The sequence below is a fragment of the Ictalurus furcatus genome, chromosome 23 (genome assembly GCF_023375685.1).
Source record: "Ictalurus furcatus strain D&B chromosome 23, Billie_1.0, whole genome shotgun sequence".
In the NCBI taxonomy this organism is placed as follows: domain Eukaryota; kingdom Metazoa; phylum Chordata; class Actinopteri; order Siluriformes; family Ictaluridae; genus Ictalurus; species Ictalurus furcatus.
This window is the reverse complement of record NC_071277.1, coordinates 13,438,065-13,463,712: the sequence shown is the minus strand read 5'-3', so window position 1 is coordinate 13,463,712 and position 25,648 is coordinate 13,438,065. Positions and strand designations below refer to the sequence as shown.

Genomic DNA, 25,648 nt, shown 5'->3' with positions numbered 1-25,648 from the left:
TGAACAGATGCTATTGGTAGGCTTTCAATATAAAAATTAAATAAGTAAGACAAGTAAAAAGAAGGACATGAAAGAGAGATAAATGTAGCTAGAGAAAGGACAGAAGAAAGGGGAATTGGTGGTAAGGTAGGGAACTGAACATTTAAGCATACGAGCGTAATAAGGGAGGGGGACAAACTGGTGCAGTTCTGTGGACATGGAGCATAGACAGCATTGCCAGCAGCGGCAGCAACAAAGAGCACACAGCAGGGACTCAGGAGTGATGGGGTTTTACCACTCTCCCTCAGTCACAGCACAGTCAAATACTTTAATACGATGAGTGTTAACTAATCTGTTCCTATTCAAACACTGACATCCATTCTGCATTAAAACAATTACCCCACCTAGTTCTCCGTCTGTCTAATTCAGGTTTAAAGTCTGTGTTAAGAGGCTCAGAGTTATTGTTAATCCTACACTACCTGTCCTTTTCATGACTCTCTTCTAAAGGCATGTCAGTAGAAGGTGAAGGATCCCAGACAGCAATGCCAACATTGGAGCATGCAGGAGATACGTCTCCGCTGTCTGATACAGACTGGTGGTCCGAACGACTGCTGGACTGACCTGTGGAACAAACGAGAAAATAAATGCTAGTAAATAAATTTCTCAAAGCCTCCAAGTTCACAGACCATTGTTGGATATTTATATAGTAGCACTGGTCACCATGAGCCAACATAACAGCTTTAAGCTTCTCTTCAAGAAGCCAAAGTCAAACTGTAATGCTTAGCAGTTTCATGCGCAGTGATATAAAGCCCATTGACAAGCTATGTTTCTCTTTAAAACTTTCTGCTGTTGGCGTGATTGTTGTGATTGAATCTCAAAACGAAAATTCTGACCTCATATTTAAAAGTATTTACTACGAAGAGTAGTGCACCAAACAGATCATTTGGAAAGATTAAGAGGTTTTTTGTTTTTTCAAATTCAAACAGTTACAGTAATAGGAAAATTACAGAGCCCCCCTAGTGTCAGGTAAGGAAAAAAAAAAACCAGCCATGTGTAATCCGTGCTCTCAGATTCGTAATTAGTGCCCACAGTTTTGTAATCTGTGCCCTCAGATTTGTAATCCGCACGCACCGCGTTAAAGTTGGGTTTATATTGTGCGCGGTTTACAAATCTGAGGGCACGGATTATGAATATGAGAGCAAGGTTTACACATGGCTGTTTTTTTCCCCGTTTTTTTTTCCGACAGTGTCCACTGTAAAAAGCACTATACAAATAAAATAGAGTAGAATTGAAGTATAGATCAGTCTTAAGGGGATACGTGGATCCAAACCAATCCAGCAAAATACCTTCCATAGCAAAACAGAGCTTCTGTTTTTTTTCCTTTAATTTTCTCACTCATTTGTGTGCTATTTTCATATTACATACCTTATATATACACACACATAAATTTCCTACCTGTCTCAGGCTGGGAAGTTTCAGGGCTGGAAATAACAATAATGTTGCTGTTTGGCATCTCGCTGCTCTCTGTGCAAGGCCCCGTCACACCGGGTTTGCGACCCACGATGGGTAATGCACTTCCATCTGCAGTGGAGGCACGATGTGTTGTGATGCTCAAATGATTCTTCCGTTCATTATTCCTCTCCTTATCACCTGAGAAAGAAATAAAAACAACAGAAATAGTTAGCAACTAATTAAATCACAGGGGGAAATACAGTAATTCCACCAATAATAATTTTAAAAAAAAAAGGGTCACTATTTTTCCCCCGGCATGCAGAGCCCTTTAGTATAACGGAAAATAGGAAAGGGCGTGTCACAAGAACAGTAGAGGCTAGGAAGTTTAGGAAGTAAATACACTTATTGAGGAAAGAATATGAGATTAAAATCACATGCATAGATAATGTTAGTCTCCTTCCAGACAAAGTTATATTAATACAAGTACTTACAAATGTATTATTTATGTCTTAAATACTGACTAAATACTCAAGCCAAATGTCTTTCATTTCAGTTACAGGTATACATACACAGAACAAACCAAACACCATTATTGTGTATAATTTGGAACAAGCAAACATGCATTGATTTCACGTTTTGATTAGTAAGGGGTAGACCGTGTAAGAAAAGGAGTGACTACACGAAGTGATCAAACCAGTGTACCTTCATTGTCCATTCTCACTTTGACCTCATCTGCAAGAGGAAACATTGCAACAAACATGTTCCTTTAAGTCCTGCAACACCTTAACCTTCATAATGGTGTGTACTATATACAAAATATCTTACAGCAGATCTAGTGCTGCTACAATTCAAAACTGAATTTGTTTAAGAGAGAGATGAGAACTAATAATTCTGCATCATGCTGATCATCAACACGTACCACAACACTGAAAGTATTTGCATAGAGGTTTGTACTAAGCTCAACCAGTTAAGGCAGTGTTTCTATTTAGGGCTGGGTAGGGTTTAATTTCATTTCATATGTTGTACGAAGCCAACAACAGTACAACTGCTTGTATTCACACAGGTAAATATATGTCTGAGCTCAAAATACTCAGAATACATCACAGACAACACTTCCATCAAAGAAACAGCAAATGCTTAGTAAAATGAGTCAAAGCAAAATGTAAAATCTTCGCATTCTATAGTTGCTGCGGTTCACAGAGTTTGCACCGTCACTAAATTCTCATATCTATGCAAAACTATTAAATACCAATCCATGCAATAGGAGAGTGTGGATACGTACTGCTGCCTCCGATCCTCAAGATACTGAGGACCTTGGACTTTTCATCCTTCTTTTGAACCTAAACAACACAAATGCACTTTGTGAATAAAGTAAAAGTCAAACACACACACACACACACACACACACTATATTTAAAGATAACTTGATGCAGTTCATATCACTGAAGCAAGGACACTGAAAGGTGCTTACATAAAAGTTTACCCAATTTTAAATCATTTCACTTACAACTATAATATACAGAATATGATAAGAAGCCTGCTAGAATGCGTGTGGTGACTGTGACTCCTTGTACCTTTCTCCTGAAAAATCCTTTGCCCTTCTTGCTGTCTGGTGCTCTGCTCTTCACTCCCAGATGCTTCATGTAGAAAGCCACTGCTCCAAAGATGGCAGAACTAATGGTGGAGTTACAGAGAAAAGAATATTTGTATAGTAAAGTAGAGAGAAAAAAATATTAAAAAGATTTCATGCTTTTAATGATTAGGAATGAAATTCTCCAAATGTGTTGGAGAATGGAAAATGTAGTACTGTCCTTTCAGAATAAGCAGGAATTAAATCCTGTCATTTTCTCTTCTTTCTGGCAGTGTCTTTACATATAATTAATACATTTATTAGATACACCCTAGTAGCTTGAAAATGGACTATTTATGGACTATATTTACACTCTACAAGAGTTGCTAAAATGCTGCATGGTCAACTATCCAATAAATAAATAAATAAATAAATAAATAAATAAATCCCACTCTTGTTGCTCATTTACAGCCATTTTCTAAGAGATGCACACAAAAGAGAAGATTCAACATTTAACACCATTTTGGCTCCTATAGCACGAATAAGCAAAATTAAGAACAGGAAATAAGTTTAGCTTTTTTCTTTGATTACAACATTGAACAAATCTACGATAGTGACAAAGTAACTATCATCATGATACAAAAGCAAGACAACTCACCATTTATCTTCATCTGCAACAATCGCAGGGCTGCAATTGAAACAAGTGACATTTTTTAATATTGCTTGATCACAAAATTGCATTTATTACCATTTAAATTTAAATTTTACTTGAAGAAAACTTTTTAAAACTTGGACAAAGTAGCAAGTCAGGGTATAAACAGGGTAAAACATGATGTCCCTTTAAAATTCAAAATTCACAGGCAAACATATAATAATTTATAGTAACAGTGTGTTTGGGTTGGGTTTGTCAGGACCTTTCTGAGACGTCTCTCATATGCCATCTCAGGTACATTGTATGCCATCACACCCCAGTGTAGGGAAAAAAAGTCTGACCGCCTACTATCACAGTGTTGAGAAACTACAGGAGGCTGTACATTGAGGCAATTTCCAAACATCTATCACTGTGATCACTAAAAAGAATAAATAAATGAAAATTAATTCTAGAAAGCTGGTCAGAGTGAGAAAATCCCATCTACATTTGAAATGTTTAAACTAATGACAGTTATCTTTTTTTAATTTTATTATTATTATTTTTTTTATATCTCTGCTTAACAGGTAAGGCATGTTATTTATTTCTAATTATCTACCTAGCAAATGACAATCACATTCCTTGTTGTGGAGTTTGTGGCTACTGTTACCTAATTGTAAAGTTGTTAAAGTTGTACAGTGGTGCTTGAAATTTTGTGAATTTTCTACATTTCTGCATAAATATGAGCTAAAACAACATCAGATTTCCACACAAGTCCTAAAAGTAGATTAAAAGAACCCAATTAAACAAATGAGAAAAATATGCTTGGTCATATTTTTATTGGGAAAATGATCAAATATTACATATCTGTGAGTGGCAAAAGTATGTGAACCTTTGCTGTCAGTATCTGGTGTGACCCCCTGTGCAGCAATAACTGCAACTAAAAGTTTCCAGTAACTGTTGATCAGTCCTGTACATCGGCTTGGAGGAATTTTAGATCATTCCTCAGTACAGAACAGCTTCAACTCTTGGATGTTGGTGGGTTTCCTCACATGAGCTGCTTGCTTTGGGTCCTTCCACAACATTTCTATAGAATTAAGGTCAGGACTTGGCTTGACTATCCCAAAACATTAACTTTATTCATCTTTAACCATTCTTTGGTCTTGCTTCATGACCCACTTTCTCTTGAAATTCAGATCACAGACAGGTGTCCTGACATTTTCCTTTAGAATTCGCCGGTATAATTCAGAATCCATTGTTCCATCAATGATGGTAAGCCGTCCTGGACCAGATGCAGCAAAACAGGCCCAAACCATGATACTACCACCACCATGTTTCACAGATGGGATAAGGTTCTTATGCTGGAAGGTAGTGTTTTAATTTCTCTAAACAGTACACTTATCATTTAAACCAAAAAGTTATATTTGGGTCTCAACTATCCACAAAGCATTTTTGCATTAGCCTTCTGGCTTGTCCACACGATATTTAGCAAACTGCAGAAGGGCAGAAATGTTTTTTTGGAGAGCAGTGGCTTTCTCCTAGCAACCCTGCCATGTACACAACTGTTGTTCAGTGTCCTCCCGATGGTGGACTCATGAACATTAGCCAATGTGAGTTGGCTAGTTGGCTTTAGTTGTTTAGAAGTCGTTTTGTGACCTTGTGAAGTATTACATGTCTTGCTCTTGGAGAGATCTTTGTTGGTTGAACACTCCAGGGGAGAGTAACAATGATCTTGAATTTCCTCCATTTGTACACAATCTATCTGACTGTGGATTGGTGGAGTCCAAACTCTTTAGAGATTGTTTTGTAATCTTTTTCCAGCCTGACTAACCTCAACAACTCTTTTTCAGAGGTTCTCAGTAATCATCTGTGTTCATGCCATGATACACTTCCACAAACATGTGTTGCGAAGATCAGCTTCGGATAGATCCCTGTTCTGTAAATAAAACGGCGCGCTCACCTCACTGTCATCCCATTGATTGAAAACACCAGACTCTAATTTCACCTTCAAATTAACTGCTAATCCTAGAGATCCACATACTTTTGTTACTAACAAATATGTAATATTGGGATTATTTTCTTTAATAAATAAATGACCAAGTATAATATTTTTGTCTCAACTGTCTTTAACTGGCTTCTCCATGTGTACTTTTAGGACTTGTTTGAAAATTTGATGATGTTTGAGGTCATATTCATGTAGAAAATTCTAAAGGGTTCACAAACTTTCAAGCACCACTGTACTTTTGTTTCTACGTTTGTTCTTTGCACTTTTTAACTTCAAACATAGTGTGAGAGCAAGTCGACTAGTTCTCTGGTGGCTGTATTTTTCACTGACCTTTTTCTTTTTTCTCCACTTTGTGTTTTATGTAGCAAACTAATGTTAGCTGGATAATTCCCAAACACTGTGCAATAACACTGCATGAATAGAAATTGACTGGTTATTGCCAGTCTACCTTCTATCCAGTGCTACCTTGTGGATTTACAAGGACTTCTCCTAGCTAACTGCCCAGATGGTAGTCAGCGGTCATACCTGCCACTCTCTCAACTGAAATAAGCATTATCATCTTTCACCTAGTTACAGTCATGCTAATGACTTTATATTCTCAAAATACTTCTGTAATACTGAGGAGACAATGAAATCAGCAGCACAAAATTATATCCTCAAAGTTATGAACGCTTGGGCTGCATCCCAATCTGCAGCAATACTCATTAGTCATTACTATTTTATCATACTATTTAGTTTGTAACAGGCCGTTTGAGTATCCTGACTCAAACTGCGATGGTTGTCTTAAGAACTGCATTTGCCTTTAGATGAAGCTGTTTATTGTGAGATATTTTGGGATACTGCGCCTCAGTAAACCATTCTAGTCTGTTTTAACAGCCTCGCCTTGCAGTCTGGATATCCTTAGCTTACCCTTTCCATCACTCTGGCAAACAGCCAGAAAGAAATAACTTCCTGCCAACGTGTCCCTCCTGACTTTGTCAGCTCTCTACCTCTTCCTCCCTTCTTTATTCCATATCCTTCCCTGCCACTCTCTTTCTTTATTAGTAAAGTGGGCATTTTTTCCGTCCCATTATATAAAGTGTTCATAAAAATACAAACACCAGAGCATCATTTTTCTCCCCAGTAAAACAAAAGATGAGGCAAATGACACATTAATCTGGAATGATTTGCGCAGTTGTTTTGACCTCTTTGATATAATCAGATAGGGCCCTGAATCCCTGCCCATTTCCCCAATCTCACAGGCTGTCAGCTGAACACACGTACACACCCTCACTTCTGTCAGTAAATTGAGAATGTTTATGAGTTCAGTGAAATAAAATCACCATATGTTCGACCTAGCTAACATTAAACAAGTACGTATTTGAATCAGTTAAGTAAATTTGTAAGGGATGGCAGCAAAATGCTTCAGCCGAAAAAGGTCAAATATGGCACTTTTGGATTTTTGTCCAAAAAAGAGGAAAAAAAAAAAGGACAAATTTTTTTGAGAAGATTAAATATGTATACAAATATAAAGTGTCAAATCTAACACTTTAAAAATAACCTTAACAATAATTAAAAAGTGACTAAATATGTTGTTTGTCTTTAGTTTCTTTTTGTCGCTCTCCTACTCCAGTCACTACAGATGCATTCCAAGGCTTAAGCAGAAGTAGAATAACAGAAAATGTTGGCCATGTGGACATTACACAACTGGTTTGACAACAGGGCAGACAGGGCAGTGGTGGCTCACGATTACGGCTTTGGGTTACTGATCAGAAGGAAGGTCCGCTTGAACAAGGACCTGCTTCAGGGGTGCCGGGTCATAGCTGACTCTGCACTCTGACCCCAACTTCCTAACAAGCTGGTGTATGTGAAGAAAAGAATTTCACTGTGCTGTAAATGTATGTATATATGATAAAGGTTTCTTCTTAAAAAAAGATTATACTGAAAATGTGCTGTTACATACATTGCTGTGCAAAAGTCTTAGGCACCTTGTTTGTTTAAGTACAAATTATGATGTAGATATTTATTTTATGAATTCTGAATTACTGAGTACAAAACATTTTAGATTTCCAAACATTACTTAAAAAAAGTTTGTATGTCAGTAAATAAAGCAACATATGTAAGACACCACTTTTCATCCAAAAAACATAATTTTGCATGCAAAAAAACCCCAAAAAAACTTGCGACAGTCAAAGTCTACAGAAGAACTGTAACATAGATGCTCAGTAAAACTTGTCAGCTATTTTCCTGATAAAGCTATTTTCCTCAGTGTGTCAAATAACGCTTGTAAAGAGCAGGGCATGTGACAGGATTTGTATTATAAACATTGCTCTGCTTATGCAAAACTCTGTGTGTTATGTACATTACTCAGTGAATATTTTAAGCTCATTAATATTTCTGAGTGTACTCTGTTCAAAATAATTCTGACAGGGTTGTTAAATTCTGAGTTCTGCTCTCTCTGGTCTGGAGTGCCCCACTTGTCTATACAGCGGCAGGCTTGTGTCCTCTAAAATATATGTCCACTCCAGACAGTTACTCCAGACAGTAAATCCTAATCCATAAAATTAGCCATGGCTATCAGTGGCTCAAATGCACTACTGTCATGATAGGTTATTACACATAATATATAAATCATTCCCAAAAGCCATAAATCATTCATCATTAAAACAATACAAAAATGTATCCAGTGCATATAGAGTGAAGCAAACAACTATCATTTCGTCCATGCTTAAAGTAAATAAACTCACTTGGTTTCAGTCAACTTCTCTAGAAGTCTCTCAGCCACTGCTTTTTCCTTCATTTCTCTGGGAACACGGTCTGTTGGATAGTGATTCTCCACCTCGGTCAGCTCCTGTTCATTGGGGGTCATTCCCATCATCCTCTTCTGCCTAATAGGTTATATGGTTGGACAAACATGAAAGTAGAGCTGAACAATATATCATGCCAGAAACGACACTGAACGTTAAGAGAACATGACAAAAGCTGCTCCAACAAATAAATGAATTATTTGTTTAACCAAAATCAGATTCAACCAGTATGTTGAACTACTGCCTCACCTGTCCATCTAAACACTCCTTTGTTTTTGTTGTTTAATTTTATTGATCACAAAAAAGTGCAATGCAAGTTTTCTCAGTGTTGTTCAACCCTACAAGAAGACTACATTAAATATTGTAATAGTCACTCAACATCCACATTATTACAAACATCTGTACACCTGCACATTCATTCAGTTATCTAATCAGCCAATGGGGGAAAAGTGTGATCTCTGTGACTTTAACCATGGTATGGTTGTTGGTGCCAGATGGGCTGGTTTGAGTATTTCAGAATCTGCGGACCTCCTGGGATACTGAAATACTCAAATGGTCAAGTTAGTTACTCTAAAAATTATCTATGACTATTATAGGTCCAATCCTGCACTGAACTACAGTATATGCTGCAGAGTCTGAAAATCTGTACTTACATACATTTAAAGTAACAACAAAAATATTCAACCTCACAAATCACATTTGCTTCAATTTTTAAAAATCAAATATAAAGGGCATGTGTCCCCAGTGGTGTGTGTGAGATAAATGATTAAATTATAAACTATCACTAGTAAACAATGTCTTTTCCGATGGCTTTTGTCTGCAAAAACATGTACATAGTAAGGTGGCCTAATTCTGCACTGTATTCTCCCAGCTAGCCAATTACATTTAAGTTGCCCGGAGTCTATATTCATGACAGTGTTCGAAACATGGACGTAATAATTACGCAGACTAAATATCTAGATTCTGACTACTAGATTCTGTTCTACTACTTCGCAGTCATAATAATCTTTTTTCTCCCTCTCTCCTTTCGCCGAGCCCCACATGAATTTATGGAGATACTAGAGATCCAGATCCTTTCTGCCTCTGGATGGAGCTCAAATCTTCTTTAATTCCAGACTGCTGGGACTACGGCTGCTCCTAAGGCCATACAGACTTCATATAAATCCATAATGAACTTTTTCACACTATCTGTTGTTACCCAGATGAGGATGGGTTCCCTTCTGAGTCGGGTTCCTCTCAAGGTTTCTTCCTCTTAAAACATCTTAGGGAGTTTTTCCTTGCCACCGTCGCCACTCAGTGGCTTGCTCAGTTGGGATAAATTCGCACCTTTAATATCTGTATACCATGTTGATATTTCTGTAAAGCTGCTTTGAGACAATGTCTATTGTAAAAAGCGCTATACAAATAAAATTTAATTGAATTGGAATATTTTATGCAGAACGTAAGCATGCCAAGTCATACATCATAAGATCATTATATCTTCGATCACACTAGTGTGATAATCCTTCCCTGACCTGAAGTCTTCAAGCTGCCGCAGGATCTCCAGGGTTTGCATCCTCTGCATTTCCAGAGCAAATCGCTTCTGCTGGTCCTCATTGATGAGGTCTGGACGAGTGCGGTCTGGAACACACAGAAAACATTTCAAACATAATGAACAAATATTTTGTAACACCGCATCCAAAATATGAAACACAATCCAAATAAAATAATGGTAAGTTAAAAAGTTTAAGGTTTTAAACATTTTTATAAATATTATTTTAATATCATTTTGATAAAAAATTATGTTAAAATCTTCATGTCTTGAACCTCTTGCATGAACACTAAAAACACTTCAAAATAATTACATTTAGTTATATATTTTGTTGTGACTAATTTATGAATACAAGTATAACAACTGCATGCTAAAGGTTTTCTTGAACGATATAAAAAATTACAACAGTAAAACAAAAAAGGTGCAGTAGTATAATTTTAAAGCTTTTTTTTCAGCTTACCTAACTCGTATGCTATTTGGGATGGTACAGTTACTCTGAGAATCTGGGAAAAAAAAGAAGAAGAAAAAAGATACATACACAAAGCAAGAAATAATCAAGGCTATGTTGAAAAGAACATTATTACATTATGATGATATAACTACTAGGCAATGCACCACTAGATGGTCCTACAGCTCCAAAAAGTTCCAGCCAATATTATTCAGAGATCTAGCATTCCTGAAATTACATTCCCTGACTAAACACATTTTTTCACCTGGCTGAAATACACTGGATCATGCTCTCAGAGGTTTAAAAAAAAAAAAAAGGTTCCTAACTCCTGGGGTTCCCTTACACTTCATCCAACTGTTCATCCAGTTAATTATTAAGCTCTGGTCCTGCAAAGACCAGGTGTGTTTGATAGAAGGAAATTTTTTAATTCATTAAAAGGTGAATCAGGAGTTATGAACCCAGGTGTTGAAGAAAGACAAAGAAGTGAAGTCATTCCCCATTCAGATGTTGGCCAGTAGAGAAAAGAAGAAAAACCACTTCGCTCACAGACTAAATTAAAAACAAGAATTGCAAATGAGATGATGACAGATTGGAAATTGAGGACAAAAAAAAAAAAAAAAAAGATAATGCAACACAAACTGTGTTGAGAAACAGACAAAACACATTAAATGATAAACAGGCATAAATTTCCACTACTATCCACTGTGATTTCAGCATGCATTTTCACTCACTGCTCCTTTATCCAAGAAATTGTTGTAGAAGTCCACAAATTGTTTCTTGGTCTCTTTGGCACTGAGGCTCCTGAAGAGGTCAGCATGCAGGTAGCACAACTGTGGTTGGATGGATAGACAGACGCTACATATTACAAAACTATCATACTTATTCAAAAATTACTCCTGTTTCAATTAAAATGTAATCAAAATGCTATTTCCACAAACAAATTATGAAAGTTGATCTTGCAGTTTGTAAATTCACTGATAATGGGTTAATTGGATAATTCACTGAACTCATTTATCAATCTCTCAGTGAAGTTGTGTAAATATTTTCATCGTGCAAACCAAACTAATTTCCACAAAAGTTTCAGTAACACTAATTTTCTTCATAGTCGGATAGCTTTCTTTAAAACCATTATAATGAAACAAGTTTTGCTTGAATGTGTGTGCAATTTAAACAAATATGTTTAGTAAACTTGTCAACATAATCCACATATAAATTTGAAATAACTCTTCAAGCCAATTAATCGAAGTTTACATAATTTATTCTCCTTATTAAAGTTATGAATCTCCTTATATGTAAATCGACAAACTCGGGAGCTCTTGCAGGACATAAAAGTTTTTCAAACTCACTGGATTTTCATGAAATCACCACATTTCTTGTATAAATGCTGAATAAAATAATTCATATCCATTTTGACAAATGAGGCCCTTTGATCAAATTTTCTGCAATGAATTTTGGAATGAATTTAGTAGGACAATCTGAGCATATCTTATACTATCCAAAACCGTCCTCATTTGCACACTGTCAAGTAAATAAGTACAGCTCTGCTATTAAAGAGGAGTCAAAGCCGCAGATCCAGCACTGAAAATTAAGGGGGGGGGGGGGGGGGGGGGTAACAGGGAAAATATTGACCTGTTGAGTTCAACCAGAAAAGCAGATGTTCCTTCAGTGTGCTTTGCACAGTATAAAATCAGCCTTCCAAGGAGAATAATCATCAATTTACATTCCATGTCTTAAATTTATAACTATAACCATATACAACCATATTGTATAAATGTATAACTAGGACCAGGTTTAGAATCAGCAGAATAAATTATCGGATATGTGCATGTTTCATTTGAGGAAATTCAAAGTGAGGAAATGGGCAAGAAGACAAATATTATACGAGAGACATTCATTCTTTTTGTACCCATAGCACCCAAAGCAGAACTGAATGGTGTTTAAAGGATTTACATAAATGTGCACTACTAGGAAGATAGAATGGCTAGCGTGTGCTGTGTTAGGGAACAGTACCTCAGGAGGGTCACTTGGCAGCATGCAAAATAAAGGGAGAGATGCTCATGCTTCACAAGATGATTCAGAATAAGCCTTAAAATTCTCTTAAATATAAATTCTCACACATAATCACACTATATATAATATATATATATAAAGATATATATAATAATATATATAAAGAATATAGTGACATAATGCAGCCTTAGTCATAGTAGTCAAAATTTTTAAAAAGGTGCATGTTTTAAACATTCAAATTAAACAAACATGCTTGATGCATCATACTTTGGCCATGTGAATAGTACTATGCTATTTGTAGCAGCTTTTGGGGTTCTTTGGACTATACAATAATAGCTAAAATATAATATTATATTATATTTTATTTGTTAATTATTTGTTCAGATTTAGAAATTTTCATCGCAATTATTCAGCCAATTTAGAAGCAAAATACAAAACCTTACTGCACTTAATCATTTTAAATAAACAGTACACATCACTTTCTCACAGACTGTATAAGGCCTAAATACCAAATGTATAAGTTGATGAATTAAAACAAGCATATTAATTGAAAGCACATTTAAATGCTAATTAGAAACACAATTAGAGTCTAATAAATAAATAAATAAATAAATAAACCACCACAGAGTGCAACCAAACACGCTGTTAAAACACATGAAGCTGGAGCTCATGCAGCAATATTAAAAAAAAAAAAAAAAACTATTTTAACTGTAGCTAAAAGCCATTTTACACTGACAGAACGCAGAATAAATTTCCTGGTTCATTCTTTGCTACTAGATGTTGCTCACTTACATAAACACTGAACAGATTATACTAACAGCACATGAAGAAAGGAGATCAAGACTTACCCTAGATGTTTAGTATGAGTGCAAGAACAGCTTTTTGTAACGTGAAAGTCATGTTTGAGTATTAAAGTTTGCTATATAATGACTTCCTCGTAAATACACAGAAACTGAAATATTTTGCCAAGCATGAGTGAGGGACTAGGGTAACAACTGTAGCAAAGTGCCAATTATTTAAAAAAAACAATGCACTCTGGCTCATGCACGAATGCATAATTTGAATAAAAATACATACATGCATACAAAATTGCATGCTTGTTGATGCAGAAAGACTAACTGAGGTTCGTCGTTAGTGTTTAATAATAACACAACGATTCATCACACATCACATGGGGCACGTCAGGTGCATCTCAACTTCTCACCAGAGGAGCACAGTCAAACTGAAGGATGACGTGATGCAGGAAGACCAGCAGGTGGGTTGGTTTGTTTTTCAACAGTTCGATACTGGTAAAATGACTGCACTGATCATCCACTGTCTGAAACACACCAGGAGAACAGGAGAGAAGCAACAAGATTAAAATGAATCAACAGTCTTTGCTCATCAGGGCATTCACAATGAATTACTCATATTGCCCCCTTTTATTATCAACAAATAAATTATAATATACTCAGAGGGAATAAGTGGCTCACCAGGTCCAGATCATTCTCAAAGTCCTCATCCTCTGCTCCGATTATGTTTCTGGCTGGATTAGAACAGTGAGCTCCTGATAACCCCCGCTTCAACACAGAGAGAAAAAGGTTCAAACTTACATTTCTAACTTATACATAGTGTAGTCTCTTTCTTAGAAGTTGTTCACTCCATCCATTTGTTCTTGTAATTCTTGTAATCTAATTTCCAATTTAGCCAGTTGATTGACTTGTTTCTTTCTTGATTAACACCTTAACCTAATCACTATTATTTTGATTAGTAGTCAGTCAAGCTGAATGCATCTGCAAACTTGATCTTTAATCATTTATATCTGACAAAAGCTTTCAACTAAAACTTTAAACATAAGCTGCTGTGTATCTCATTTAATGTATGCAGTGCAATTCAGAGGAAGAGGTAGGATGTACTGCAGCCGTAAGCAAGAAGCAAAAATATAAACGTGCATTCAATCAAAATTTATGTAATTAGCACCAGATTTGCATTTTCATACAATAAACACCAGTAGAGCTACACTACGTTTATGTAAGTATTGCATAAACCACATCTGTTTTACCTTTAGTTTAAAAAAATAAAATGTTAAAATCATTCTGTACTAAAATATTTATCCTACATTTCAAATGGTACAGATTAGGGATCAATGTTTTTGCCCCCGAATCCGAGTCAATTAATATTGAGTACCTGCCGATCCGATTGTATTTTCCTAGTGCTACGTGCACACTTCAAGTACATTAAAGTAATTATAAATCAATCAATTGTATATGCTTGACAACTGAATAGCTCTGCAATGCATGGACTACATCACCCATCAGCCCAAGCATGTCACATGACACTTTTGTGTTACCTGTAATCAGCAACCCTTTTAAGTCTAGCTTCGGTGTGTTTCTTTGTCAAGCTTTTGTTGTTAACTTGTCAAGTGCATGTCGTGTGTGTGCGCCACAGCCTTGGTAATAGTCTGCCCGTTTTGCCTTGATTCTCGTGTTTATGTTTATGGTACTGGTTTTCACAATTTTTGTGGTTTGTTTTGCACTTTACACAATAAATATCTGCACTTGTATCTGTCTTCGCCTCGTTACACAAGTGTTACTTTGGTACAGCCTTTGCCTGACTCACCCGAGTGAACATGCAATATTCCACTGAGTATTTAGTTTTCAGGTGCCGTATCAAATTGGTAGTATTGAAAGCAGCTCTGTCGCTATCGCCTTGTGAAATGCTTGTACTGCAGACAATATTTGCACAAAAGACTAGGACCCAAAAGAACATTACTTTCCCCAACACAAATAGATCCATAGCACACATTCGTGAATAGTGATGCCGCCAGTTGGTATTGGCCGATAATCACATTCTATGACTCGATCAGTAATCTCAAAATTTGTCCGATCTCACGAACTGATTGCAAATTGATGACGTAAACCATGCGAGGACGTAAAACGCATGATGTTAAACTTTAGTGCTGCAGTCATGTCATCAACAGTATGGAATTATTACGAGGTCTCAAGTAACAATGAAAAATTTGCCATGTGTTTATAAAGACCTATTTAAATATTGATTGTAAATGAATATTTGTTGTGCTTATTTATTTGATTCACAATTAAAACAACAATCTACAACATTACTGCAAATAATATAACCAAGGCAACTTTTGTGGTATTACTTTATTTCTGGGGGAAGGAAAAAACAAAAGGTTAAAGGTGACAGTCAAAAGAAAGCTTACATATCACTTATATAAAGCTTGAACGATCGGAATCGTTATCGGCGGATCACGATGACAAGAAACCGGTTATCTGTGTCGGCTGCTAAAATCAGGCACATCCTTATTTGTGAACATTTTACACTAGTGGCCGATGGCATTACTTGCTTACATTTTACATTTATTAATTTAGCAGACGCTTTTTTCCAAAGCAACTTACAAATGAGGAAATACAAGTAAAGCGATACATCAAGCAGAGAACAATACAAGTAGAGCTACCATACAAGATTTTTTAATTGAGTTCTAGAAAAGCAAAATGCACAGAGTAGAGGTATTTTTTAATAATGTATTTTTTTTTTTTTTTTATAAAGGATAATGTCGGGCTGGCGTTTTAGGGGTAAACTATTGCATAGTGTTTTTTGTGAGTACAGGATTAGCATTTTATGTGACATTCAGTGACAAGATTTTTCCATTACCTTCCAGATTTTATCAAATTTTATTCATAAGCATAAACAAATATAATTATAAATTATCATAATAAGGAATATAAATTAAAATTTTGGCTAAACTGGGGTATTATTAGAATTATGTGCCATGTTTACCTACACATTCTTCTTTAATGCACCAAATTAAAATTTAACCCAGCAAACGATTGACGTGAGCTTACAGAAAGTGGACAGTTGCCATATTCAGATCATTTTATTTACATAGCTGCTTATTCACTTCTAAAATTGGAAAAACACTGACTGAAAAATCACTGAATGTAACACACTTTTAGACACTAATATCACCCTTTGTGCCGATGATGCAACATGATAAATAGGGGTGTAACAATACACAAATTCAAATTCGATACGAACATAAAACAAACACTGCTTGAATATGTGTCTCCAGTTTCCATTTTCAACTGATTAAAACATTCAACATTATAAAAGTCCAACATTTGAAGCATAACAGTGGCACAGTGTGTGATCCGTTCAGACTCTTTGCAGATATATTGACTCAAGAACATTGTATAGAATGATACAATCCAATACGTTATATTGTTACAGCCCTTATATTTAACCGTGGGCAAACCGGGCAGACATCCCAGCCTTAACCACAAGGTCACCCTCAAGTTATCTGGCCACCAACACATGCAAGGCGAGCGTATAGCCAGCGCATGCAGTTCTCCACTTTTTTTTGCTGAAGTGATTGCTAACATAAAGGCAGTTTTCAGAGAGATCATATCAGTTTGAAAACTTGCACAGGCTCGTAAAGAGGGGCCTAAAGGGAATTCAGCAGCAAGGGGGAGACCCACACTGTTGGGGATTCATGGTGGCTGGACATGCCTTGTCCATTTCAGAAAAGTGTAAATAAGTTCATCAGCCCCCAGAGAGATGCCATTCACAGTGCTGGGACATGTTACAATGCCTACAAATACAGTGGAGAAGCAAGTGGAGACATGTCGCTGTCTAGCAGCCCCTGAAGAAAAGTTAGTATTTTGGGAATCTAACAAATATTCTGGATACAGTTGCTCAGCATTCATGGAACAGCTTCCACTTAACACATACTATGAACTCTTGCATCCAGAGGTGCTTTCTGGACTGCCAAGTCACAGTCCTCACTTTGCGATTCATTATGGAATAGGCTCAACCCATAGGCCCGCAGATGACCCGGCTGGGGACACCGTTAATTTAAAACGGTATGGGTGTAACGATATGGCATATTGGATTGTACCATTTGGGACAACATATCTGTTCATGAAGGAAACTGCCAGGGTGTTTCAATCACTAATCAAGGTCATGCCAGCCATCTTGGGCCTATGACAAATCTGGAACTTTGGAGGCAACGTCGCTAAAGATCAAGCATTTGTTTGTTGTAAAAAGCATATGGTGATACAGTATGCTGTAGTGAAACAGATGTTAAAATATGCAGAAAATACAAAAGCTTTTGAATATTTTCATTCATGTTACTTATGTATTGCAGAATGCCTGCACTCTAGAACATACACTTGATGAAAAAAAACAATCTAATCTTGTTTACTTTTTCATTTGTTCACCCTCCCACTGTTTAACACTAAAATAGAGGGGTCAGATAAGATCACTTTGTTATAAATGTTCTTTTTCTATGTAACTAAACTTCAAAATGAATGACACTTATTATTTATTTATTATTAATATTCTTTTTAAAACATCTCAAGCAATGCATTGCGGAATGCAAATGCAATATCATACATGAAACTAAGTTATCAGCAAGCTTTTGGAGTTGCAAACCAGTTAGGGACACTGATAAAATAAAAAAATAAATAAATATTGCAAGTGAGGAGTATACAGGTGGTTAATTACATTAGCAAAGAAACAGGAGATTCTAGCAATTTGTAGTCAACAAAAAACACATGAAAAATCCATCCATGCTTTGGTAGTAGTCCCCCGCCCCCAGTGAAAACACCCTTTTTTATTTACTAAAATGTAAAAACACTGGGCCAGAGAACATAATTAATTACTGAAGTTAAATACAAATTAACCCAACAACAACATTCAAACCACCACAAGAAAACTTTAGCTTAACTCCTTACCCCATTGTGGGCGTCTTCACAGTCCATGCTAATGTGGGTGGTTGACGTCAGTCAATCAACCTCCTGCAAAACATGAAAGCACTATCATTTAAGCATTCTCAGAATAACAAATATAGACCATTGGAGAAAATGCATACACAAGCAACAGGAGCCAAAAGCAGTCATCAGGCAAGTTTCCACTGAGGTTCCAGATTTTGAGAACCTAAACAGTTCTGGGGTTATTTTAAACAAGTTCCTGTTGCAATTGTTTGGGTTTCCCTTGTAGAACCACCAATAACAAAAATGCGCAGGATTTGCCTTTTCAGTGTGCAGCAAAAGCAATACAGTGAATGCAGAGTGTTAACATGTAAGGTGTGTAAAGAATTCACTCTTGTATCATGATGTTGTTAACTTGCTTTTTGAAGTAAACAAGTCTGTTTTGTTCACCTCCCACTGAGCTAGTCTGGGAGTTTATATTGCAGGAATCAAAACACACATCATATAATATTCCGAGATGCACACTGCATCATGGGACAATCATTAGACAACTGTTTGGGAGCAGTGCCACGTTACTGTATTGATCAACTGTTCAACTGACAATGTTGAATTGATTCTTCAAGTTAGCATACATAATCGTAGTTGGAAAAAAAGACAACTATAAAAAAAAAAAAATTATACACACAACTGTGCTCCAGAGAGATATTACACATGGGAGAATTATAGCAGCATCTTGGTGCAATCCTTTCAGCTGCCTGACAGAGTGACTCGGTTCTTTGCACTGAACTGTATCAGCATAGGATTGTAGCCAGTAATAATGTCTGAGTATTTATCACTCACTTCAATCAGTCTCACAGCCCTGTCTCCAAAGACGTCTGTGTTACGAGAGGGAGAAAGTGAGAGGGAGAGAGAGGGAGAGAGAGAGAGAGAGAGAGAGAGAGAGAGAGAGAGAGAGAGAGAGCACAAGAGAGAGAGAGGGCGGAAGGAAGTGGGTGTAATTTCCGATCAGAGTCATTTCCTGTCAATCTGTCTGCAAAAACTATGTGCAAAATGTTTGAAACAGACGACGACAACAAAAGACATGACAAACACAAAGAAAATTCTAATCATGGGGCCAATGAGCAATTCTGAACTCTTTAGTAAAACAAATGGACATTTCAAAAAGGGCAAGCTTTGAGATCACTTAAGGGTCAAGTGTCAGTAGCTCCCTCAACTTCCAGTTATAATTGTTAGCAAGGTTATGTAACCACAGGTCACAGAGGACACAAAGGAGCAAAGTTGAAGGAACCTATACTGAGACCATACACTGTAAAACAGAGAAGAAACACCATGACAGGATAAATAGGAACCTGCCATAAAATATAACCATTAACGTAGATCCAGGTCAGATATTAAGCCAATGAGCCAAATTAAAAGTTAAGAGTTTGAGAAGAACTTCTGGATTAGTCAAATAAACATACCATTAAGATATTAATGGCACTGTTCCATTAAGATATACATTGAGATAACTAAAAATGCTTCACCATGAAAGTACCCATGAAATCAAAATTGAAGTTTTGTGGCTTTTAGTATGAATATATTAGCCTTAAGGTTATCTATAAGCTAGTGTGCTCCAAACAAATTACAAAATTCGCACTTGGAAGATCTATGCATTCGGAATTTACAGCCTCTCTCTATCACCAATACAGATCAACAATTTTGATGAGATCGTTCTGCACTTCGGTTTCAAGTCAGACTTTCTGTCCAATCAAATGTGCTCTAGAATCCGAAGTGTCCCACCCCCAACAGTTGGCTGTGAGGTAAGCTAAACACTATTGGCTAATTAAAAAGAGGGAGGAGCCACTCGATACGTCCTGCCCTGACTTCCTGTTTCAGTGGAAATTATGTCAACACAATAATACTACGTGTTTCAAAGAACTTCAGGGGGACTTTAAAGCATCCACTGAAAGATAATGTTACACAGGACAGAAAATAGGAACAATGAAAAACATACCATTTGATAAACTCCACCCGAAATTTCACACCGAAACCATTTGTTTACACCTTGACTCCACTTTCCATCCAGAATCAGAATAACTTTATTAGCCAGTTATGCTTGCATATACTAGGAATTTTTCCTCCTAGAACTGTAACATAGATGGAAAAAACATGAGCAGATCCTTTCTTTCTTCACACATTAATTTTGGTTCCAGAACTTTTGTGGCTCTATATTTCTTTGCAAATTTCAATCTGGCTTTCCAATTCTTACTGCTGATGAGCGGATTGCATCTTGTGGTATGACCTCAATATTTATGCTCTCAAAGCTTAATTCGATTAGATTGTGGATTGTGATACCTTCACCCCTGCCCTGTGGAGGTTGTTGGTGATGTCACAGACTGTATTTTAGGGTTTTTCTTCACAGCTCTCACAATGTTTCTGTCATCAACTGCTGTTTTCCTTGGCTGACCTGCTTGATGTCTGGTTGTTAGTACACCAGTGGTTTCTTTCTTTTTCAGGACTTTCCAAATTGTTGTATTGGCTATGCCCAATGAGTGCAATGGCTCTGATCAATATTCCCTCTTTTCTCAGCTTTTCTCCTATAGACAGCTTTCTGGTCTTAATGTTGGTTTATCCTTTTTAAACAACAAATGTGGGCATTACTAGAGCTGCAACAACTAATCAATAAAATCAATAATAATTGATTATGAAAATCTTTATCAACGAATCTCATTATTGATTAGATGTTCTGCACACGACACAGGGCACATTTACTCACTACGTTACTTCTGTTCTGAAAACACACTTTGGAGAGTAAATACTAATGTTGGATCCCAAATGACGTACTATACGCTTACACTATGCACTCTACCGTCTCAGCTGAAAGACTGTAAATTTTGGCAATAAACCTGATTTTGAAATTTTTTATTAATTTTGATTGCAACTGTAGATGTAAAATATCAGGAGACAAAAGCTGAAATTCTGATCTCAAACCCAAATGCCTTCAATGTATAGCAACAACAGAATTGGCCTGTTCCAATACTTTCAGAGGGGACTGTATAATGACAGAGGTGGCAACAGTGCCAACAAAAAATATTGACTGACAGAGAAAAAAAACTATTTTATCACAAAAACTACAACATATGGATGCTGTGGATGGTGCTGCTTGCCACATAAATGATATAACAATATTGAATGAAGTGATATTTATGCTGCACATAATAATAAACTGTTTATAATTGTAATGAAAGATATTTATTGTTGATTATCTGACTTATTTGTAAATCTAAGCATCTGTTATACATACTCACTCACTTAGAATAACTGCCTGTGCAGGGTCTTTGTGGATCCGGACCATATCCTAGGAACACTGAGCATCAGGCAGGAATAGACCTTGCATGTATGCCAGTAACTCCATGCACACAGACATTCACACAGTCACTCACACCTGGGGAAATTTAGCATAGCCAATCCACCCACCAACATAGTCCTGAGAGATGGGAGTAAACCAGATAAAAGGAAGGCATCCCATGCAGACACAAGGAGAACATGCACAGAAACTCTGCACACAGTAACCCAAGCTCAGACTTGAATAGCAGGCCCTGAAGCTGTGAGGCGGCAACGCTTCCTGTTGCACCACCATGCCAAAATTTCGCCACACTATGCAACTCGCTGCCAATTCAAAATCAAGTGATTAGAGGCAGTCATGATGGCATGTGTTTTTGGAATGTAGCTCATTCATGTGTATTTTTCCCAGATGTGCAACAAGCAACAGTAGGAAAATATCAAGGTAAAAGCCTCAATACAAGCAGCTCCACCATTTTTTCCCTGACCAAAGAGACCAGTCCCAGCCTCACAAGAACAAAGTGTGCAAATAGGTCACAATTCACCTAGATAAAGTTGACACAAATGAAAAGTGCATTCCTCTTTCCCGTGCCAGGTCCTTATCATTCAATAAATTGCCTTTTTTGCTGGGTAAATTTCAACTGCACATCTGAAATAAAAGTGTTGCGACGAAATGAATGAAATGAAAAAAGGCATTAAGAAATAAAAATAGTGGTAGTAAAGATTCATTCTGAAATAAAACTTCTTAAGAAATAAGAACAAACTGAAATGTTACTGTGAAAATGAATTTTTTTCTAATAATGATTGTAGGGCTGTTCAATATGGTGATGCATATCGTAGGACTACAGAAAAATATCTATTAATAGATATTTTCACATATAGCCTATATTACCAATGTTGCAAAGGCCTCTTGTCGGCAGCCAATTCACACCACTATGGTCAGAGCTAGTAGGTGTACTGTAACAAAAACAAAAACAAGAATGGAGGAGTGTGACAGAGCAAAACTGTAACACTCAGACACAGAACAGGCATCAGACCAACTAAAAGTTGAGGAACTAGTACCTAAAAAGGGATGCACTTCTGCCATTTGGACATGGTTTGGGTATAACAAATCAGACACTGACCAGAAAACAGTAAGGTATTTGTAAGGTATGCCAAAAACCAGTCATGAATGCATGCAGTTATTTTGTAGAGATCATGTTTTCATCAATTTTAGAGAAACCAATACATTCTGATATTGTTTCAAGATATGAAATGATCCATATCATGATATTAGATTTTGTCCATATCGACCAGCCTTAAGAAAGAGGTCTGTATTATCATTGTTATTTATTGACTCATTTATATATTTATTGCTGTTTTTAATCATTTTAATATTTACATCATAGGCATACAGTGCCCTCCACTAATATTAGTGCCATTGGTAAATATGAGCAAAGAATATACCGTGAAATTTTTATTTATTGTTTAACCTTTTTATCTTTTGTTCAAAAAAATTCACAAAAAATACTCTGCTCTCATGGATATCAAACAACTGCAAACAACACAAGTTTATCAAAAAACATCTTTGTTAAATGTGTGCGCCACAATTATTGGCACACTTTTAGTCAATACTTTGTGCTACCTCCCTTTGCCAAGATAACAGCTCTGAGTCTTCTCCTATAATGCCTGATGAGGTTGGAGAATACATGGCAAGGGATCTGAGACCATTCCTCTACACAGAATCTCTCCAGATCCTGTTTTGGATCATTGTCCTCTGGAAGATCCAACCACGGCCCATTTTAAGCTTTCTGGCAGAGGCAGTCAGGTTTTCATTTAATATCTGTTGATATTTGATTGAGTCCATGATGCCATGTATCCTAACAAAATGTCCAGGCCCTCTGGCAGAAACACAGCCCGAAATATTAAAGAGCCACCACCATATTTAACCATGGGCATGAGGTACTTTTCCATATGGCTACCTCTCTGTGTACGCCAAAACGACCTCTGGTGCTTATTGCCAAAAAGCTCCATTTTGGTTTCTTCTGACCATAGAACCCGATCCCATCTGAAGTTCCAGTAGTGTCTGGCAAACTGAAGACGCGCGAGTTTGTTTTTGGATGAGAGTAGAGGCTTTTTTCTTGAAACCCTTACAAACAATTTGTGGTGATGTAGGTGACTTCAGATTGTAATTTTGGAGACTTTCTGACCCCAAGACACAACTAACTTCTGCAATTCTCAACTTATGATCCTGGGAGATTTTTTATGCACTCGAACCATCCTCTTCACAGTGCATTGAGACAATATTGACACACGTCCAATTCCAGTTGAGTCATAACATTTCCAGTTGACTGGAACTTCTTAATTATTGCCCTGATGGTGAAAATGGACATTTTCAACACTTTTGCTATTTTCTTATAGCCACTTCCCATTTTGTGAAGCTCAACAACTTTTTGCTGCACATCACAGCTATATTCCTTGGTCTTACCCATTGTAATGAATGACTAAGGGAATTTGGCCTATTTGGCCTAACCCTAACCTCATATTTATACCACTATGAAACAGGAAGCCATGGTTGAACAATATCCTGTTCCTAGTCCCCCAGGTGTACTACATTTTTTTTTTTTTTTTTAATTATCAATGGGAATATACTTCAAATATATAGTGCTCTCATATGAATCCATAGGGATTCATATGAGAATCCATATGAATCCCTATTCATATGGATATGAATCCCACAATTACTGGCATAATTCATGCCAGTAATTGTGGCACATATATTTAACAAAGATTTTTTTGATAAACCTGTGTTGTGTATGCAATTGTTTGATATCCACAAGAGCAGAGTATTTTTGTGAATTCTTTGAACAAAATATCAAAAGGTTAAACAATAACGACAATTTTTCACAGCCTTTTTTGCTCATATTTACCAAGGGGGCCAAATATTAGTGCAGGGCACTGTATATTATTTAATTTTGACAAAAACAGCATTCCATACCTCACTGTAATCATTTGTTACCTTTAAATCAAATTGTTCAACCAAACAGTTTTTGATGGCTCAGCTTAGCTATTTCTACTGCCATGCACATAAAACCACTTGCCAGTGTGTCTCAGGTACTGTGCAAATGCTCAATATGGCCATTAACTATTGCTTCCTTATGAATTTTGAAAATGAACTTGCATTAGTGTAGATAAGACCAGCTTAACTCCATTCCATATCATTCAGTAGCATCACTAACAGTGTTAGCTAAGCTAGATAGCCTTCACAAGATGAGCGTACTTTGTTAGCAACAATCAAAGATCCAAGCTTTATCTGGCTAGTTAGAAGAGAATGCAACAAAAACTAAAAGGTTTACCCATGTTTCTTGGAAAACCAGTACAATAAACAAGTATTATTATTATAGTTTTTTTAATATATAGTTATTATTACTACTACTACTACTATGTAAAAGCTTCATGTATTTTTGCTCACATCAAATGTTTGGGGCAAGTCTGAAGGTTTATGCTGGAGTTCCCCCATGCTTGCCTTTCTCACACTAAAGATAGTTGTGGACTAAACAGCTTCTGGGGTGTGTCTATAACGGTGTCTATGACACAGTTCTTCAGCCATTTTTTTCCCCTCAGGCCTATGACATGGCCAATCACATTTCTTTACTTACATTACCAGTAATATTACATTTGCAGTTATCTGTAACAGGTGATAAAAATAATTAGCTTTCATTTTTAATTTGTTTCAAGTTGGTTTTAAGGTGTGTTAAGAGTCTTAATAGATCTATCCTGAGATATCCCCCCACCCCCTTTTTTTTTTTTTTTACATTTCTGCTTCTGCTTCCCCTTACTGACTAATTCAGCATACTCTGTATTTTCCTAGTCCTTCTTGTGCACAGAAACAAAGGTAATTACTACAAAACCCTAAATATACCCAAACAACTCAGAGAGGATTTCTCAGGCTGATTACAAACAGTTGTTGGAGAAAAAAAAACAAAATCACTCCACTACCACTTATGAACAGAAAAGGCAATCTTAAAAAGTCAGTGAATGCCCAATGCTTTTCATTCTCAGTCCGTGTAATGGGCCAAATGAGTCATTGTGATACGAGGCAACTGAAAGCCTTTCAGGGTCACATGCACATATTAAGTCTGACTAAAGTTCTCCCTTTTCACTCTTTTAAACAGGAGTCATTTCCCTGCCTTCAAACACAGAGCCCTTTTACAGAACACATACCTGCTTT

General features: G+C 36.6%; 1 protein-coding gene across 4 annotated transcripts in view; it reads right to left on the bottom strand.

Moving 5' to 3' along the window:
• The window catches only part of arhgef1b (Rho guanine nucleotide exchange factor (GEF) 1b), a 48,903-nt gene that overhangs the window by 17,349 nt on the left and 5,906 nt on the right, over positions 1-25,648 (bottom strand). For 3 of the 4 annotated variants that reach the window (XM_053612082.1, XM_053612083.1, XM_053612085.1), the window contains exons 2-14: positions 18,142-18,204; positions 13,882-13,968; positions 13,614-13,727; positions 11,131-11,229; positions 10,412-10,454; positions 9,935-10,040; positions 8,361-8,501; positions 3,660-3,689; positions 3,006-3,105; positions 2,714-2,771; positions 2,134-2,163; positions 1,435-1,629; positions 459-600 (exon numbers count right to left, since the gene is read on the bottom strand). In XM_053612082.1, coding sequence (XP_053468057.1) covers positions 459-600; positions 1,435-1,629; positions 2,134-2,163; positions 2,714-2,771; positions 3,006-3,105; positions 3,660-3,689; positions 8,361-8,501; positions 9,935-10,040; positions 10,412-10,454; positions 11,131-11,229; positions 13,614-13,727; positions 13,882-13,968; positions 18,142-18,168 — 1,172 coding nt within the window. In that variant the 5' untranslated portion in view covers positions 18,169-18,204. The remainder of the gene's footprint in view (positions 1-458; positions 601-1,434; positions 1,630-2,133; positions 2,164-2,713; positions 2,772-3,005; positions 3,106-3,659; positions 3,690-8,360; positions 8,502-9,934; positions 10,041-10,411; positions 10,455-11,130; positions 11,230-13,613; positions 13,728-13,881; positions 13,969-18,141; positions 18,205-25,648) is intronic. The other variant, XM_053612084.1, reaches the window with a different exon arrangement.